The 14546-nt window shown below is 33.8% G+C and overlaps 1 protein-coding gene across 2 annotated transcripts in view; it reads right to left on the reverse strand.

The window, feature by feature from the left end:
- Positions 1–6252: 6252 nt before the first annotated feature.
- LOC140444929 (uncharacterized) overlaps positions 6253–14546 on the reverse strand; it is a 56981-nt gene continuing 48687 nt past the window's right edge. For both annotated transcript variants that reach the window (XM_072536633.1, XM_072536634.1), the window contains exons 11-13: positions 10460–10824; positions 8932–9266; positions 6253–6489 (exon numbers count right to left, since the gene is read on the reverse strand). In XM_072536633.1, the coding sequence (XP_072392734.1) occupies positions 6448–6489; positions 8932–9266; positions 10460–10824 (742 nt within the window). In that variant the 3' untranslated portion in view covers positions 6253–6447. The remainder of the gene's footprint in view (positions 6490–8931; positions 9267–10459; positions 10825–14546) is intronic.

The raw sequence follows: 14546 nt of genomic DNA on the forward strand, positions 1-14546 counted from the left end.
CTAGTCTGGTTCCTGCGCAATGTTCGTTGTCACCACAAATCCTGATAGAAGTGTGCTGTGGTTGTCAGTTTTTCACTTTATGTCATTAAACTCCAAGGTTAGTAAATAGACAGGTTGTCTGGTATCTTTACCCCAATCAGCGTCGAGTATCTAATGGCAGGAATGAATGCTACATTCAAATTCATTCACCTTACTGGTTGAAATGAACTCGAAAAGCAGCAATGATTGAAAATATATTAATCTATGTATATATTAAAAAAAAAAAAAATACTTTTGGACTTTTAATGACTATTTATTTCATTCAATCTTTAACAAATGTGGGAGATACCTGCAGGGGTACAGAAATTGTAGAAAATAATTGCAACTAAATATATGTAGTAGAATAACACTACTACTTAATTAAATTAGAAGTAGATTCTTTTGTATATATGTGACTAAAGCATGCCAATATACTATATTATTAATGGGTTGAATACAATTTACTTTTTTAAATTATTTTGAATACATAATTTTGAGTTGGGAATAATGCATGTAGTGCATTATTGTAAATTGTTCCAAACAAGTAAACCATGCTGAAAAAGAGATTCAACTATATATTTATATATAAGAATATTTATATATAAGAAAGTTCAACATATGTAAAAACATCTGATTACATTACTTGATTTAAAAAATATGTTTTGCCTTTTCCTCAAACTTAGTTTGGCTTTCCAGTTTAGCTGTCTCAAGTCTCTGATCCATGATTTAAGATTGATTTCAGTATCTTCTTTTTTTAGAAGTTTTTGTTAAAGTTTCACGTTTTCTTCTTTCATGTTCCTTAATTCTATTTTTAGTATATCTGATTCTGATTCTTTGTCATATGAAGGTATTTCTGGTAAATCAATATGCTGAGTAGGAGTATTCGTTTGTATTACTTTTATCTGCCCCTCTTTAGTATTCTGTAAAATTATATGTTCGACAACATCTTTGTTTTCTTACCTAGCTATGCGTTTTGATCTCATACTTATTTCTTTTACATTTTTTTATTTGGCAGTAAAAATAACGATTGAATTGCTAAAATTAAAAGTTTTAATTACAACTAAATAAATATTGTTCTGAAGCTATTTTCTTGTGGCATTTTAAAGTAATTACTATTTAAATGGGAATAAGCCACAATTAAATTAAGTTATTATTAATGGAATTTGTTTGTTTTTTACTTTTTTTGTAAAACTCAATATAAAAATAACTCAAAGTCAATGAATTGACACATTTTTACTGAACATTTATATGACTATACCTACTTAGCATTTTTTTTCAGGCTTTTTAGGTTGTATGTTTAATAGTTTAGCTTTTAAAGCATCCTCATAATCTTCCATGCAAAAGTGTATACTACCAACTATTTTATTAACACAGTACCGCATAACTTTCTGATGACACGATCTATTGCTTTTGAATTTTTACATTTTTTGGGAATATAAAAAATATTAAATTCCTTCCATCCTCTTTGGACTTTTTTGAAATATTGTAGCAGATTGTCACACTGCAAATATTTCCACCAGTCATATAAATCAATGCGAGATGAAGATGCAACGATCAGAAAAATTTTCGACCGAAGAGGACCAGTGGGAAGACGAGCCAGAGGAAGACCAAAACTTAGGTATCAAGATAACATAGAGGATGATCTAAAATCCATCGGAGTTAAAGCATGGAGAAGACTTGCCGGAGACAGGGGCGAATGGAAGATTTTTCTGAAGAAGGCTTTGGCTCATAACGGGCTGTAATGCCACTGATAATGATGATATAAATCAATAAAAAAATTTGAATTAATTAATTCATGTTAAACATTTTCTTGCATTAATCTCAATGTTACCTTTACTATAAAAAACAGTAGAAATAAAATCCAGTAAGTAAGTACTTAACACAACCACATTAAATGTTTCTTGTATAGAATTTCCAATCTCCGAAAATTTTGAATAACGCTGGGCCCATAACGGTTTCTTAATATCGTTCTGAAGCTATTTTCTTATGGCATTTTAAAGTAATTACTATTTAAATGGAATAAGCCACAAATAAAGGTTAAATTACATTTATTGAAGTTTCAATTTCCACTTCGGAAATCGTTCTCAAAATACAAACATTAGTAAATAAAATAATTTACTAATGTTTGTATTTTGAGAACGATTTCCGAAGTGGAAATTGAAACGTCAATAAACTTAATTTAACCTTTAATTGTGGCTTATTCTCATTTAAATAGTAATTACATTAAATGTATCTTAACAGTCGTAGCAGAGTTTTAGGTTCAAGTTATATACTAAAAAACACTCAATGATATCTATAAACACATTATATCTCAAGATATAAACATAAACTAAAACACTAGCTCATATTTAACAACAAAATCTTAGATTATGTCCTATAATATCCTATTCTGTTCGCAAATAATTCTTAAAATTTACCCGCTGGGTGACGTCACGTAGACATATTTAATTCTGTTAATGTCAGGGTTACCATGTAACCTGTCTTTTAATAACCTTGATTAAAGTCAAATAAATAGTGAAAAAGGCACCGAACAAAAAGGTACAATTTTAAGACGATTTTTAATTATGAAATCGAACACATTACATGAAATAACAATGAAAACATGAAGAACTAAACAAAAAAGTTGTGTTCCAGATTGCATGGATACTACTAGCAAGCAATACCGTTTTCCAAGTTCACGAAATTTATGTATATGTTTGATAAATGGGTAATGCTGTTTGAGCCCTAAATTAGAGAATGCTGCAACAGAAACTTAACAATTTTCATGTATGCGCTAGTCATATTAAAGAGACAAGGATATAATCAAAGTTGGACATAGGGGCACTAAGAGAACAGCAGTTCCAAGTTTGTTTTTACCACGACTAGGTAAGAAGACCAAGACTATTATAGGCTTGTGTTCATTCACATAAAACTTGGCATTAGAATAACAAAACAATTATTTGAATACTCAAAAGTTCTTGTCACATCATTAAGAACACCAGATTATACTACACTTGACTTGTATTATTAATATTTCTTGTAATATATGTTAAGATTTTATTCCATATTTTATTCTTTAATTTTTTTAACCACTTTGGAATTTTAATGTAATGGCAAATAAATATAACCTCAAGATAACAAGAAATCCCACAAATAGTAATTTATACTAATTTTTGTTGTTATTTTAGGATTATATTGATTTTCTCTTACTTTAAAATGACTACAATCCTAGTTAATTTTACGTACCTTTTGAATCTTCCGCCATGTATTATATAGTTACGCACCCTGGCACTAGGCGATGAACCAATCTTCGTTTACTCTTTAACACGAGACTGGCACTGCTAGGTGCAAGTGTGCTGTGCTCATATCATAAATCACAACTTATCATTCAGTGTAAACTGTAAACATGATTTTTTAAAACATCATACATAGAAATGAGGAATCATAAGATATCTCATATGATATTGTCATGTAGTGTAAAGTCGACTTATGGATAAGGACACAAATCACCTACCTCTACCGTTAAACTCTCTTTTAGTCATGAAGTATTTTGTCGTTTATTAAATGATATAAAGGATCTCTAAAAACTTTCTTTAAAACAATTTAAGTTCTGTGATTATTATTATATGGCGGCACCACACCTCGCTATGTGTTATTCGTATTGCACCATATTCGGCCGAATAAGACGAAGTGTGGAGGGTACATTCGTAAATTATTTGCTTTATTCGCACGCATAAGCAAATATACCTATCCGTAAAGTTGTCGGCGTATTTCAAAGGACATGATGTACCTGCGGTTGTCTCGCTATTTATCTTAATCAAACTTTATTTTATAATTCTCGTTACTCTTGGAGCATGTATTCGACTTTGTGTGTTTATATAATACAACTATCGTACCTACTACGCTTTAATTTGTGGTGTGTCTACTGTGAAATGGTGTGGATAAATAAAAAGGTTATGCGATTTCTGGATGTATACCAGAGGCAGCCTTTAATCTGGTAAAAACAAAGAATAACGATGCTTGGAATGAAATGAAAATGACTTGTTATCATCCACCAGCGTCTTTACGCGGTCTTTTAGCCAGTTTGTGTTTACACAAAAAGTATTGGTGGCACGTCCACGTCCATTTTGGTTCTATCCAGAGTATATGTTCTGGTTCTATCAAACACGCATGACGTATATATTTGGCCCACCTGCATAAGTGTGGAGTAGCGCATTTGTTATTCGCTGACGAATAGAGGGAATCAATATTAAAGGGTATCTTACACGCATGTTAATTATTCCTCAAACAAATCTATGTTCTGTGATTATCACTGTTAAAGGCATTCTTACACATACTTCAAAAGAGTGCCCCACACGCATGTCAATTATTTTTCAGAACAAATTTATGTTCTGTTGTTACCAACGCGAAAGTGTGTCTTACACGTACTTAAAAGGGTGTCTCACACGCATGTCAATTATTTCTAAGAATAAATCTATGATTACGAACGCTAAAGGGTATCTTACATGTAATTTTAAAGAGCATCTTAGACGTAGTTGAAAAGGGTGTCTTGCACATCTGTAAATTTTTTCTAAAATCCTTAAAAATTACATGTCAATTACGTTTCATAGAACGAATTATTGCGTTGGCAGTGTTGCCATATCCTTATAATGTATGTTGTATGCTTCAAATACCAAGAGAGAAAGCTTTTAAAACGTACATTTTTATTAATTAATTTATGGATTCAGCAACAGCTTATACCAAACACGATTGAATTATCATTTGTTTTTTTTATAGTAATTGCGGTTAATTATTCGAACATTTTTTGACAATTGCCTTTTGATAGGTTAGCGGATAGATTTGGCAATAGTGTCAGAACCCTTAAACCACCAGTTGCCAGATTGCAACAGCTGATGCCTTTTTAACTTTATTATTTATACTGACATTTTATTATTTACTTCTAAAAACTGTTTTAAAACTATTTACTTTTTCTTTTTTGGTAATTTTAAGTATTATATTGCTTTTGATAAACGTCCCTGTTAACAAATAAGTATATAAACATAATGACTGTTTCTTGTAGTGGCAAGTGACTGCAACTGAAATGAATCTAACATTACCCTGTGTAAGAACATATTATGGATATTGCTTATTTTTCCTTGCATATAGAAATCTTTAAAATCGTTTTTGAACTTTTTCAATCATCAATCAATTTATAATAATCAATGAGACCAATTATGTCGCAAATTCCTCAGCAGAATGCAGTGGGATCTGGTTACCCATATTGAAAGAGGAAGTTATAAGAGGAATACAAGGAAAATACCAGTATGTTTTTTAAATAACAAATATATAAAATCAGAATTTGGTGTTTATTGAAAGTAAACTAAATGTAAGACCAAATACTTACCATGTTGAGATAGTATTATGAGGTTTTTTTCTGGTTTTTTCTTAATGATTTACTATGTAATCAGTAACAGGAGAAGTTTACTGTCATCATGGCAGGTGGTTGTGTTTTTAAAGACAAATTACATGCTATGATTTTTTTCTGACGAATATTTTTAAGTTAAAGTTGATTTCATGTAATCGAATAAACTATCTTACAATAAAGTCGTCCCAGAAACGCAACTCAGACGTCTACTTTAAAATGTATAATGTATGCCTGAATTGTCAATATAAATGAGTCAGATAAAATAAAATTATTAGAAGAATTTTTCACCAAGTAAACTTATTATTTAAAACACATAAAGATAGGACGTCTGAGGTGGGTAGGCCATGTAATGCGGATGGAGCAAATCGACCCAGCTAGAAAAACGCTCCTTGATAGACCTATTGGTCAAAGAAGAAGAGGAAGACCCAGAACAAGATTCCTAGATAACATCGATGAAGACATGAGAAATATGGAAATACGTGCTTGGCGGAGGAAGGCGATGGATAGGGACGACTGGAGAAAAATTCTTGGGGAGGCTAGGACCCACACAGGGTTGTAAAGCCAAAATGATGATGATGATGAAACTTATTATTTTAACCTTCAATTGCGGCTTATTCCCAATAAAATAGTATTTCTTATACTGTTGGCTGCCAATCTCAGTAACTATTATCATGAAGTCCTTCTTTCCGTTTTTGTGTATATTTTTAATGCCATATACTCATTTTTTGAAGAATGTGTTAAATCCTTTCTAAACAACTGTATTAATTTGTTCTTTAGGTCTCTCAAAATGGAGGAAAGTCTTACTTTTTTAAAATATTGACAAAATTAATAAGGTTTTGAAAATAGATCACTTTTTAAATGTAAATAAAATATTTAATTCGAAAATTTCTAAAATATAATAAAAATTATATATTTTTATATAATAATCTAACAGACAAACGTTTTTAACATGTCTAAACACTAAAACAGTCAAAATGAGCAAAATTGGCTACATTCTTAGAAAATAAGAAAACTAGTCTGTTTTAATTTTAACTATCACTATTTCATTACAGTATCTTCGACGTCTCATCTTCAAATACGTCGTCAGCCTAAAAAATAATAAAATTATGTTTAGTAATACATTAATTTTTTTTAATATATAACTGACTTAAAAAAAAATCACACAAAGAATTGTCAAACCCGAATAACAATTTTCTATGCCATTCCGTTTTGCTTCGGCAAAAAATGATTACATTTAGGAGTGTGAATCTTGACTGCACGTGTTTTGTAAGGAAACATTGTTTTCCGGGCTTATAGGTCATCGTCTTGAATTATTTCTTTCTAGCGCTTCATTTGCAACTGCAGCAAACATAAAAGGTGAGCGCGACAGTCTAAGCTGTCCTTCGCTAATTGAGGGTGCTTTTCGTATATGTCCGTTATTTACGAGGATACATGACATGACGTCTGTCAAAATTTTAAGTTTTAAAAACAATTAGTTTGGTTTTTACAGCCGTCAAAAGCAAGCAAATTTTGTGTTTTCGGAGAAATGGAAAAAGTCGAGTATCGTTCGGTGATTAAGTTCCTCCACAAAAAGGGTAATACGAATGTGCAAATCAAAGCCGACCTGGAAGAAATTTATGGTGAGGTTTTTGATGAGCGTCCCAGGAAGCCAAATGAAGTCACCACGCCGGAAATGATCAACAAAGTCCATGACATGATTAGGGCAGATCGTCGAATTAAGCTCCGCAAGTTAATAGAGTTCCTAAACATTTCCTACGAACGCGTACACAACATCATTCACCATCATTTGGTCATGAAAAAGCTATCCGCGCGATGGGTGCCGCGTTTGCTGACAATCGATCAAATGCAAAAAGCGTGTGACCACTTCGGAGACGCTTTGGTGATGATACGGCGCGATCCGAAGGATTTTTTTTGGCGATTTATCACCGTTGATGAAACCTGGATGCATTATTACACAGCGGAAACCAAAGAACAGTTGAAACAGTGGCGCAAACGCGGCGACGGGCCGCCGAAGAAGGCAAAGAGTGCACATTCGGCCGGCAAAGTGATGGCGACTGTTTTCTGGGATGCGAAGGTCATCATCCACATCGACTACTTGGAAAAATGAAAAACAATCAATGGCGAGTACTACGCAGCATTATTGGATCGATTCGAATTGCGTCGAAAGCGTCCCGGTTTGGAACGCCAAAAAGTGCTCTTTCACCAAGACAATGCACCGGCTCACCGATCGGCCGTCGCCATGGCAAAATTACACGAATTGGGCTATGAATTGGTTGAACATCCACCGTATTCCCCAGATCTTGCCGCCAGCGATTTTTTCCTGTTTCCAAACCTAAAAAAATGGCTCGGAGAGATCGAGCAAAAGTACTATTCGGATGGGATAAAAAAATTGGAACATCGTCTTACTAAGTGTATCCAGCTAAAAGAGGACTATGTTGAGAAATAAATCGATTTAATTCCAAAAAACTTGTTTTTTCTATCAAAGGCTAGTTTTATATCAATCCACCCTCGTATAGCTTTGTGTTGCCTCGCGCTCTACATGGGTTTATCTGAAGTGTATCGAAATTTTTACTACATCTGGGTAGAGATTTCGTGCAGCTATCCTTTACAACTAAAATTGACGGGAGTTCTTGGATATTAATGGTTTCCTGAACAACCGAAGATAGTAGTGCGATGTTTCACTAATTACCTGGGTCTTCGAGTAAAATTTGGTGGTTTTTTTTCTGATGGTGTGTTCTGAAACGGTTATACTTTTGTAGTAACTAAGACGACAGTTTCTCTAAAACTTTTTCTAAAAATCTTGAAAAATGAAATGAATACTCCAAGTTAAAGGTCACTAATCTTCGATCTCTATCATACTCAGTCAAAGAGTGCTTAAATCTTATATAGTTTATATCCACCAGATCATAAGATTGTCATTTCGCAGTGTCTGAATTCTGTTAATAGGAGAGAAATTGTCATAGTTTGTATGATGGTGTTTTATACAACAGGCATGTCTGTAAGAATTCTAGTAGTACATCTAAAGTTAATATGACTTGTGTTTCCACATCAGTTGCTACTGCTGTTGCTTAACCGTGTCTAGCTCCTATTTTAAAGACTTTGATTCGCTCCTCTAGTTGAATGGACTTGTTAGTTAAAACAGGAATTTTTTGGAGAAAAGCACACAGTATTCGCATAAGAACAAAATAATCCGTTTTTAAACAACAAGAGCTCTCTGCTCACTTGCACAAAGACCCGAGCTTTTGGCTCGGGAAAAATGGAAAACAAGGAAGCTATCATATCTAGAAGTTTTCTCAATTTGATCATCATTGATTTGTTTTAAACATTTTTTACAAGATTTCATTTTCACAATATAACCTCATACATTTTGGTTCAAAAACACCAAGTTTGAACAATAATATCTGTAAAAAGTCTTCATTTTTCTGTATGCAAATATTTTAGGGAAATTAATTACAAGCATAACAAACACATGTGATCAATTTTGAGGTTAGGTAAACCTTAAAAATTGACATATAAAAATAGAACCTCACCTCCAATAAATCATCGGCTCCTACATAATCTCCACTTCCGCCTGTATATTCGTTGCTATCATCGTCATCGAGATCTACATAATTCAGCCTCGTACTAGTACTGACCTGGTTCTCATCGGATTCGATGGATCCCTCGGATTTTAATAAAACCGACTTATAGTCGTTATTATCAAATATTGTGGGTTTCAATTCCGGTATGTCATATGACGTACTTTGCTGTATATCTTCCAGGGAAACGTAGTTGTAGGAATCAAGATCGATATACGAGTCAACTTCTTGTTCACAGCTGATTTTTGGTGGTGTCTTGATTTCCTCTTTGGGTGTTTCGACAATATCTAGAATAAGACTTTGATTAACATATTTTTTATGAATCTGGTGGTATAAAGAATCTAACTTCAAATCATACCCAAAAAGCTACCCAAAAGTCACAGTGTTTGGAATATACAATATCTCAAGGGAAACATAATTCTCAACCCTCTAACATGTTCCTACAGCGTATGAGATTAGCACTACAGTAAAGCATAGTACATAGATATATCATCATCTCTAATGCGAAAAAGTAGGCATTGCACTCAATCACTCACTCACCTCGCTCACTCAGTCTTAAATGTCTATAACTCCATCAATTTTAAGTGGATACTCTTGAAGAGTTATACTATCGAATAAAAAAATAAAATAATGCAAAAATACCCTACCCAGCTTAATTATCGTATTACACATCAAGCAAATTATTAGGCACAATTTTTCGATCCATAATAATTTATAAAAAAACTATAGTTTACTTCAATCGTCACTAATAACAATTTGGTGTGAAGGAGTTCTGCTTGTCAGCCGTGCAAATTTAGATCCCGGGGCACTAATGGCAGGTAGCGAAGAGATCCAGAGAGTCGACAGATTCACTTACCTCGGAACTACCCTCAACTCACAATGGGACTATGCTCAAGAGATTAGATCCAGAATTGAAATGGCACGGTCTACATTTATCAAGTTGAGATCCTTGCTGTGATCTCAGTTTGGGAACCAAGATGCGGATAGTGAGGTGTTACATTCTTCCAGTATTACTATATGGACTTGAGCCTGGACACTGTCGCAAGCCACAGAAAAGCGGATTGAAGCTTCGAGATGTGGATCTACAGGATACTAAAAAAATATCGTATGTGGATCATGTCACCAACGTTGAGGTCCTACAGCGCATGAGAAAAGAAAAAGAAGTGCTTAATTTAGTGACATAACGTAAGCTTGTGTACCTCGGGCACGTGATGCAGAACGAAGAAAAATATTGAATTGTTCAACTCGTTATACAAGGTAAAGTATTTGGCAGGAGAGAACCGGGACGCCGTCGTATCTCGTGGGTAAAAAACCTCTGACAATGATAGTCTTGATGATCGCCAACATCCGGACCGGATAAGGCACTGACGAAGAAGAAGAAGGAATTTTTATAAGCAATGTAACTAACTTTCGAATCTTTATAATACCGCTAGATAAAAGTTGGACAAAAATAAACAAAACACATGAATGTTACACTTACCTTCTTTCGTAATCTTCGGTTTTTCTGAAACAATGGAACTTTTAAGGGTCTTGCTCCGGGGCACCAGCAGTTGTTTTTGAAAAACTTTTTCTGTTTCAACTCCGTTTTTGTTCATTTGATCCATTAACTCTTTGACGCGTCTATCAAATGTGTTTAACGGGACGTTCATCTTCATTTTCTTCTCTAATTTACGACGTAAAGAGAGCCACTTACCTTGTATACTCTGTAAACTCCGTTTGCTTTTAAATCTGCCGGTAAAATGATTTGTAATCGTCGTCCAATTTTTTAAATTCCCGTTTACAGATTTTAAATTTTCTTGGACTAAGTCAAGTAATACGTTTGTTTCTTCCGGCTTCCAAGGTGTTCTATAAAATGTATCATGTTTAATAAATTTGTATGGTAATTGAGAAATAACTATAGTCTGGCATTAAATGAAATTATTCATCCGAAATCAAGCGCCGTGAGTGGTGAAATGTAGCCGAAGTCACGTGCCCATCATGAATTCTAGAAAATTTTGACTTCGATCATTGAAAGACGTAAAATACTCAATTTAAAATATTCTTTTTATTTCAGAAGGATATTCAATTATTTAGTCTGTCCATAGAAAACGTGCTATAGAGCGTTCCAGGTTAAGAAAATAACATTGCGGAGATAGAGCCATGTATTGCTTATGGACGATAGAAGCGCGGCGATGCAAAAATGGAATAATCACATAAGCAGAATGGGGGAGACATGTATGGTCAAAATACATACATACATATAAGCAGGGATCCTACAGCTTCTGCCGCTTCCCGCATTTCGATCGCCATCTTTTTCTATCTCTCCAGGTGTCTTCATCAATGGCTCTGTCTTTCATGGTTTCCATAACACCTTGTATCCAAGACTTGGCTGGTCTTCCTCGTTTCCTTCTATTACTTGGATTGTATTCCATAGCTCTTTTTGGCCATCTGTTGTCGTCCATCCTCTGTACGTGTCCATACCATATTAACTGTCTAGTTTCTATTCTTTCAGAAGTTGTATGTACTCTCTCTGTTTTTCTTCTAATTTCAGAATTAGGTATACGTTCTACTCTTGATATACGGCAAGCTCTTCTTAGGTAGTCCATTTCAACCGTGTCAACTTTTTTCTTTCCTTTTACTGTCATTTGCCAACATTCTGCTCCATATGTAAGAATGGGCTCTACAATTACTTTGTAGATAGTCATTTTAGTTTTCATAGTAGCTTTGTTGGACCAAAGTATCGAATTCAGAATTTGAACACTCTTCCTGCCTTGTTGCACTCTATAGTCTATATCTCGTTCCGTTGTTCCTTTACTGCAGATAATACTTCCCAAATATTTGTATTCGTAGCACCTTTTCATTTGTCTAATTTCCAAATCCGGGTCTTCGTCTTCGTATGGTCAAAATAACAAGCGATAAATCATTAATCGATAGAAGAAGTATCGACCGACCGCGCAAAAGTTGGAGTGACAACTTTTCATAGAAGTATCAATCCGCCAATGAACAAGCAGGATTGCTTATAAAGAGGAAGAAGAATAAGAAGATAAAATATAACTTTGATACGCCGAAATTTATTGCGACACCCTGTATATTTTAAAATAATTTTAAAATGTAGCTTTTATCGACTTACAAACTAATAAATTAAATTTTTTTTACTCTTTCGCTGTAATTTTTCGTTCCTTTAGTGGTGATTCACCCTGTATACAAGGAAACATTTTTATATATGTAATTGTTGTTGTAATAAAAGAAACTATGAACCAAGCTACAGCTACATACTACCTAAATGAAAATGAACACACGAACCCTGTACCATTAAACAGAGGAGTCAAACAGGGAGATACTTTATCACTCAAACTGTTCACCTTAGTTTTGGAGGACGTTTTTAAAAACCTAAATTGGAAATATAAGGGAATAAACATCAATGGCCGCTACCTCAGTAATCTACGATTTGCAGATGACATAATCCTAATAGCTACTGACCTACAAGAAATGCAAACCATGCTTTTAGAACTACATACCGAATCTTCTAAAATAGGACTGAAAATGAATTTAAACAAAACAAAAGTCATGCACTCCGAAGACACCGTGACAATAATTAACGATAAAGTTATAGAAAAAGTTGAAGAATATATATACTTAGGACAAAAAATAATACTAAATAGGGAAATTCAAACTGAAGAAATAAAAAGAAGAAGAAAGTTAGCTTGGGCAGCATTCGGTAAACTGAACTATATACTCAGAAATCAACAAATTCAATTACATCTTAGATCTAAAGTTTTTGATGCATGCATTATTCCGATATTAACTTATGCGGCACAAACATGGACAACCACAAAAAAGAATATGAATATACTTAGAGTCACTCAACACGCGATGGAAAGAGCAATGCTGGGTATATCACTTAAGGACAAGAAAACAAACACATGGTTAAGACAAAAAACCAAAGTCACCGATGTGGTGCAAAAATCATTAAAGTTGAAATGGGAATACGCTGGACATGTAGCTAGGAGCGATCTAAACAAATGGCGCAGATCAATTTTAACCTGGAGACCATAACACAAAAGACCCAGAGGCAGACCTCCTATGAGATGGACAGATGATCTGAAAAGGACTGCCGGGAAAAATTGGCTACAAGTAGCGTACAATAAAACACAATGGAAAGGAAGACTTGAAGAGGCTTATGTTCAGATGTGGACGTGAATGGCTAGACGAAGAAGAAGAAGAAGAATTGTTGTTATTACTTACATGAAAATAAAATTAAAGCTGCACTTGTTTTTTTTTTGGTTACATGTTATCTAAAGCGTTAATAAATATGTAATGTTAAACAATAGTAAAATTTAACTATTTTTATTAGACTCATAATAATTACATACCCATATCTGTCAATTAAAGAAACAAGTATTTATAATCCATTATTTTGTATTCAACTATACATATCCTTTTATTAGTGAAATTAATTAACTACAACTACACAGTGCTGAATACGGCTCTGATTAGAATTAATTATATATCGACAATCTAATAGCAACACGTGCCTGAGAGTTTTGGCAACACTGATCTCGATAAGCGCAATGTTATTTTCTTAACTTGAAACAAAGTATAGCAACCGCAGATACTTGTTTCGTCTGTATGTACATAATGTCTTCTAAAAACATGTCAAAACGTGTTTATTTGGAAGAAGTTATACATCGATCATGCATTACGTGAATCACGTTGTTACAAACACAACACTCCCCGCAATCGAATCTACGTATTGCGTTTACGGCAGTAAACAGAACGAAACGCAATGATCAAGATTCGAAGTTTATTTCTGAGAAAAATTTAATGCTCTTGAGTGTCAAATAACCGAGAAGTCTATTTAATAACGGAATTAATCAATGTCCTGACATTATGTCGAAATGTGGTTACACCGGAAAATAAAGACACAACAGATGAATCAACAGCTGAATCAGCAGATACTTTAATTTTATAAGCATCAATCAAAAACTAAAATTTCCGCCAAAGGAGGAACTGGAATATAAAGTAAACGTTTAACTTGCATAGGACTTGAACAGGAATGATAAGACAGCCCAACAAAATGAAACAATTTGGTGCTTGAGAAATGAGGAAATAAGAAGGCACCTGTAAATTACCAGACGGACTTACATTAAATATGATAGATCATGCTATTGTAGACTCAAGACACCAATCGAATATAAAGTCCGCAGTAGAAGAGAAGCAAATGTGGATTCTGATCACTACTGGGTCGAAAGTAGGGTACGGGCCAGAATTTTAAACATTTAAAAAAGGAAATAGGTCCTAAACATGAACGAACAATGTAGAAGGACTCAAAAATACAAACAAAAATGAAGAGTGAGAAGGGTGCAGAAATCTCATGAAAGAAGCAGTTGAAGAATTACTAGGAATGGAAGAACAAGAACTAATGACTGTTTTGACACCTAGGAGTCGTGTCGTTTTACTGTTGTAAAAGGTATTTAGACGAATGGGTAAATATATGGAATTATTAACAACTATTAGAAGAAAGAAAGCGTCATATCTGAGTCATTTGATAAGTAACGATAAGTACAGTCTGCTACAGCTTACAGTGG

This window comes from Diabrotica undecimpunctata, chromosome 7, assembly GCF_040954645.1.
Source record: "Diabrotica undecimpunctata isolate CICGRU chromosome 7, icDiaUnde3, whole genome shotgun sequence".
In the NCBI taxonomy this organism is placed as follows: domain Eukaryota; kingdom Metazoa; phylum Arthropoda; class Insecta; order Coleoptera; family Chrysomelidae; genus Diabrotica; species Diabrotica undecimpunctata.